Genomic DNA, 6162 nt, shown 5'->3' on the forward strand with positions numbered 1-6162 from the left:
CATTTACCAGGAGAGGTTCTGCCCAGCCTGGAAAGTGGGTTCCCAGAAGGAGGGACGGAGGTGGGAAGTGGCAGATACGGAACTTCTACCACGTGCAGCCCCCTGGTAGGAGCTTCACCTGCATGGTCATTTAGTCTTCACAGTCTCCCTTTGAGGAAGTTTCAGAAAAGGAAACTGAAGCTCAAGGTGAGGATTCGATCGAGGGCTGTCTGACTCTTCCAGTAGACCATAGTCATATGGCTTCTGCCTGCAGCAGTCCCTCCCCAAAAGGCTGATTGGGCTTAAGCAAGGTGCTGAGGACAAGCCAGTCTGCTTACAGGTTTGGGGTGACCCATGTGTAAAATGAGTCTCCCTGTCTGTCCCCACCACAGCCTGGGAAGGGCCAGGTATCCCCTAAGTCTGCCTGGGAAAGTCAGCAACCTGGTTCTTTCCATCTTTCTCTCACAGTGAGTCCCTGTGGCCAGTCGAGGCCAGAAACGCAGCCATTGCCAATCATTGCTTCACCTGTGCCATCAACCGCGTGGGTGAGGTGAGTCCCTGAGGTCTGGTGGCCCTTGTGGGGTCACATCATACCTCTTCTCCCTGTTCCCCTCTGCAGGTATGCCACAAATCCTAGGGTCCTGGAAGGGGGGAAACCAGGTTGGCCTGTTAATTTTAGTGATATCACTATGTCCTCCTAATTTTTTCTGCTTTTTTTTTTTTTTTTTAGCTAAAACCATTTTGAAATGGTCTTCGAGGGGCAATTCTTACCCTATCACCTCCAAGTGTCTGGTTTCTTATTTTTCCCCCTTGACCCTGTGCACTTAGCAATTTTGACTACCAAACACAGCGCATTTATTACATAATAATCCTCTTCCTCATTCTTATTTATCACAATTCTTACCCTATCACCTCCAAGTGTCTGGTTTCTTATTTTTCCCCCTTGACCCTGTGCACTTAGCAATTTTGACTACCAAACACAGCGCGTTTATTACATAATAATCCTCTTCCTCATTCTTATTTATCAGATGTCAGACTCTAATCAGAGCATCTGATCAGCCTGAGATAACCAAGGTTTTGCACACTAAGTTGATCTGATTTCCGGCAACATAGAGAAACCTGGTGTTATGTTTTTTGGTTTTTTTTTTTCCTTTTTTGGCAGCTGGCCAGTGTGGGGATCCAAACTATTGACCTTGGTGTTATAACACTGTGCTCTAACCATCTGAGCTAACTGACTAGCCTCTAACCCAATGTTTTAATTAGCCTGTGCAAGGGCTGTCCAGTTAGCTTAGTTGGTTAGAATGCAGCCTTATACTTATAAAACCAAGGTCACAGGTTTGGCTCCCCATACAGGCCAGCTGCCAAAAGAAAAACCCATACAGGCCAGCTGCCAAAAGAAAAAAAAAAAATAGCCTATACAACACCATCACAGCCTGCTGTACAGTTTCCAATAGACTGTAGGGAAAATATTGAAAACTGTGTGTGGGTCCCATCCCCACCCCGTTACTGCCTTCACAGACCCCAGGCTGGGATGTTATTACTTCACACAGGCCAACATCTGATTCATTCCACAGCCCTGAGAACCAGCCTGTGCCCAATGTCTTCCTTTTCTCCCAGACTATGAACTCCCCAAAGGCAAAGTCTAGGTCTTTTCCTTGCTTGTCCAATTCCCAGCTGGCTGTCCAGTGCTAGGTGCCCAGCAGGGACATTTAGGAAGTACTTGTTGATTGTCCAGTGAGTACAGACCATTCCATCTCACTTTAACTGTTTCTTAGCTAACCCCGCCTCAGCCTGCCACTCTGGGTCTGGCTAAGTGATCTGGAATGAACGTAGTGGTAGTGCCACCTATAGGTTCCTCTTGCCTTGCTCTTATTTCACAGGAGCACTTCCCGAATGAGTTTACCTCTGGAGATGGAAAGAAAGGTATGTTCCAGGAATTTCTCTGGGGGCTGCAGTTGAGGAGTGGCCCTCACTCTCCTGGGCAGGGCCGGCACCTGAGAGGAGACGCTGACTCTTCTCTGTGTTGCTGCCTGCAGCGTGGGAGGCTGGCTGTGGCCAGGGTGTGGATGGGTAGTCCTGGGCTTGGGGATTGGGTCAGACTCCATCCTTCTCTGGGATGGGTGTGAAGATGGACTGAGGATTGTGGGGGAGCCCTTTGTGAACTCCCTGAAAGGGGGAGGGGCTCTCGTCCAGCCTGCAGACTTCCCTCCTGCCTTCCCTTTGTCCTTGCCCCCCTCATCCATCACCAGATGTACCAATGCCCCACCACGTGGACTGCTTTGGGTTTCTTTTTTTTTTGTCTTTTTTTTTTTTCGTGTCCGGCAACGGATTGCAACCCTCAGTGTCACACCCATACCGGACCGGGACCGGCAATGGGATCGCAACCCTCAGTGTTGCACCCGCACATCGCTCAGCCAGTGAGCGGGAACCGGTCTGTATGTGGGATCCGAACCCTCGGCGGGAGCACCGCCGCACTCCCAAGCGGCGCACTGTAGCAGTGTGCCACCGGGCCGTCCCCCTCCTTTGGGTTTCTAAAGTCCACTGCTTGTTTTGATCTGAGGGCAGGTACCACCTCACCTCTGTTAGGAATCCTTCACCCCAGGTCCTACCTCGCTAACCAAGAATGTGGGAGGAAGGGGCTGCTCCTCTCACCGAGGAGGTGTCTGAACCAGCTCGGGGTGTCCCTTGGGAAGCCACAGGGAACTCAGCAGTTCTGTTTTCCAGGAAAATGCTTCCTGAAAGCGTCCCTGTTGCCCCCACTTGAGGCCCCAGACTCCCAGAGTCTCCAATCCCTGTTAGCTTCCTGCAGATGGAGGTGTGAAGAGGCAGGGAGATGAACGTCCCTTGGGTGCCTGCTGTGTCCAGCCCTGCCGCACCTACTTCTCACATGCCTGGGCCTGTGGGGTGGCTGTTACTTCCCCTGACTGGTGAGGGGATGGAGGTGTGGAGGGAGGGAGGCATGATACAGCTGGCAAGGCAAGGGAGGACAGAGAATCCAGCCCACCATGTGGAGCCACCACAGGAAGTGGGTCACACAGGAAGCCCCCCAGAGCCTGTGGGTGGCTGATGTTGGGAGCCAAGGGCAAGCACCTCTACAAGGGTGACATTTAGAAATTCTCCCAGGGGCAAAGGGGAGCGATGAGAGGGTAACCTTTGCAGCAACTTGCTAGGCCTTCAGGCTTGAGGGAGATGGGCCCTTTGGGCCTCAGCATTTGACAGATGCCAGGGAGGGTGGTGTGGACGCCTTGTCTTGCGTGGCCCTTGATGTGCCTGCCCCTCCACCCAGCCACTATGCATCCACACAAGCTCATGATGCTTTCCTTTGCTTCTTTAAAGCTCACCAGGACTTTGGCTACTTTTATGGTTCAAGCTATGTGGCAGCCCCTGACAGCAGCCGGACTCCCGGGCTGTCCCGTAGTCGGGATGGGCTTCTGGTTGCTGAGCTCAACCTCAACCTCTGCCGGCAGATGAGTGATGTCTGGAACTTCAAGGTGCGTTCTTGGGCCCCCTACTGCTGCTCCACTCCTCTGCTTTGGCCCCCATCCTGCTCTCAGGGCTGGGGACTGCTGTTGCTGGGTTTGTCCTTGGAGGCATGAGGTCGCACGAAGTACCAGCTCCCACCAAGTACCAGCTCCCACTGAGGGCTCCATGTTGAGCATAGGGCTGGGTCTCTGCATCTTTGCTGGCTCCAGGGACTAACCATTGGGTCAAATGATGCACAGACATCAGGCCTCAATAAATTTTCTTCTCATCTGATTTAGATTCTGGGTGCCTCCAAACAAATTAATCTCAATTTCATTTGTCCAGAGAATAGAGTGGATTGGCTTCTCTAATCCTTTTTCCTTTCCAGCCATTTGCACTTATCTCATGATAAATGTGCGTGTCTGGTTCTGCTTGCGGCCAAACCCCACATTCTTGCCCTTGACAATGGTGGGAAATGGGTCATGCAGAGAAATGGAATCTAGGTCTTGCTGTGCCACCTCCTTGCTCGGTGCACTTCAGCAAGCCCCTTCTGCTCCCAGGCCTCAGTACTCTCAGTTGTAAAATGGGACACAACTCTAAGGCTCCTTGCTGCTTTGAGACCTAACACCCTGTGATGTCAGGATTCTGAGAAGTGTAGGTGCCTGGCCTCCTGGGATGGGACAGTGGTAGCCATGGCCAGAACCCCCTGAAGGGCTCATGGCTCCGGAGTTTGCTGTATTAGTGTCCAGCAGTAGTTCTACCAACTCAGCACCCATTTATAAGCAAATCATACATGCAAATAAGTGTCACATTGTTATGACTGGGAGGAACCCAGAGCTTTCAATCCAGCCAGACTTGGGCTCTAGGCCTTGTTCCCCTTGGGTGTGACCCCTCAGTCTCACATCTTTGTCAGGCAAACAGGTGTTGACTGTGTGAAAGTCTCCTGACCTGTCTCTCCTCTAATTGGGCAGGTCAAATTAATGCAGGATTCCACCCAAATCAGAAGTCAGAGCCAAGAACACTGGCTTGACTCTTAACAAGTAGTACCAGGAGCAATAAACAGAATATTTTCTCCTTAGACACTTTTTAGAAGCAGAATCCTTACCAACTGTGATGATAGTCATGAGCTTATGTCGGGGCTTTTGGGAGGAGTCTGATTTGGGAAGGGGGGCGGCATGCCAGGGTGTGAGCACACCCCCCACCCCTCACTATTCTCTGTCTGTGTCCATGAGGAGATGCCACATGGAAGTGGACAGACTCAGCCAGGAGACCCAGGTTCAAATCCCAGCCTTCTCTGCTCCTAGCTGGTGACCTGGAGCAGGTTACTCTCCTCTCTGGGCTTTAGGCTGCTCTTCTGGGGATCTGCAGGACCACAGGACATCCCCCCTCCTGCCTACCCCAGGGCAGCCCACACCATCTGGATGGACAGGTCACAGAGGTCATGGCAGGCGAGGCTGGGCTGTGTGAGTCATCTTGGCATCCTGAACCCGCTGCAGCACCCGGAGTCAGTCCCAAGAGGTCACACAGGGGTTGCTACTTTATATTACAGTCAGCGAAATCATCCTGTCAACCAGCCTTCCTGATGCATTTCTGTCCCGTGGCTGCCCCCCAGTGGCAAGAGGCGGTGGCGGGGAAGGGAGGGGCGTTTATCCATCATGAACCTCTAAAGTACATCTGTGTTTTGCTTCCAGATGACGGGCAGATATGAGATGTATGCGCAGGAGCTTGCTGAGGCTATCAAACCCAACTACAGCCCCACCATTGTGAAAGAATAGCTGGCTTCAGCCCCTGCCTGCCTTAGGGGTAGGGGGGGGCAGAGCACCTCCATCCCCGGTGGATTACCAAGAGTGGCAGGCTTGGCAAGTTTTCCCTGATAACGTTGTTGCCCAGATTGGTTTTAAAATGCCCAGGCAGGGGAGGGTGGGGTGGGGAGTGACTGCTTAAGCGGTACAAGGTTTCCTTTGGGGTGATGGAAATGTTTTGATCGAGGTGATAGTTACACAACATTTTGAATGTACTAAATGCCAGTGAATTAATTGTACACAGTACAGTAGTCCACCCTTATCCATTGTTTTGCTCTTTGAAGTTGTCCATTGTTTTGCTCTTTGAAGTTTCAGTTACCTGCAGTCAACTGTGGTCTGAAATATGAAATGGAAAATTCTAGAAATAAACAATTCATAAGTTTTAAATAGTAAGCTGTTCTGAGTAGCATGATGAAACCTCCTGCCGCCCAGCCCTCTGTATACGTTATCTGCCTGTTAGTCATTGATATCTCCTGCTCCCAACATCCAGCCATTGGCATCATCTTGGCTCAGAGATCCAGGATCATCCAAAGCAGATGATCCTCCTGATGTGTGGTCAGAGGTTCAATAGTAGTCTAACACTACATCATGTATCTGCATCACTCACCTCACTTCATCTCATCATGCAGGCATTTTATCTCACATCATCACAAGAGGCTGAGTACAGTACAATAAGATATTTTGAGAGAGAGAGTTACCACATTGTGGCAGCTTCATTCACTGGCCCAGCAGCCGAACTGCATAAGCAACCCTATGTCAGGGCTGGGGTGCTCCTGGACAGCCCCTGGGATGAGAAAGCCTAATGGTGCTGCTTGGCCGTAATTCTGAGTTAACCTCGCTCTCTGTGTTTCTGGTTTTCACCTTGCCTAGTGGCTCTCTTTGTACCTAATTTTTTCATAGAATCCAGCCCTGCAGACAC

At 51.1% G+C, this 6162-nt stretch overlaps 1 protein-coding gene across 1 annotated transcript in view; it reads left to right on the forward strand.

Moving 5' to 3' along the window:
* Nucleotides 1-412: 412 nt before the first annotated feature.
* LOC103609775 (beta-ureidopropionase-like) overlaps nucleotides 413-6162 on the forward strand; it is a gene marked incomplete at its 5' end in the record, with an annotated part of 18220 nt that continues 12470 nt past the window's right edge. Inside the window, 4 exons of the mRNA XM_008594063.1 lie at nucleotides 413-529; nucleotides 1860-1902; nucleotides 3316-3470; nucleotides 5133-5244. Of these exons, the coding sequence (XP_008592285.1) occupies nucleotides 413-529; nucleotides 1860-1902; nucleotides 3316-3470; nucleotides 5133-5216 (399 nt within the window). The remainder of the gene's footprint in view (nucleotides 530-1859; nucleotides 1903-3315; nucleotides 3471-5132; nucleotides 5245-6162) is intronic.

The sequence above is a fragment of the Galeopterus variegatus genome, unplaced genomic scaffold (genome assembly GCF_000696425.1).
Source record: "Galeopterus variegatus unplaced genomic scaffold, G_variegatus-3.0.2 Scaffold10074, whole genome shotgun sequence".
NCBI classification, from domain to species: domain Eukaryota; kingdom Metazoa; phylum Chordata; class Mammalia; order Dermoptera; family Cynocephalidae; genus Galeopterus; species Galeopterus variegatus.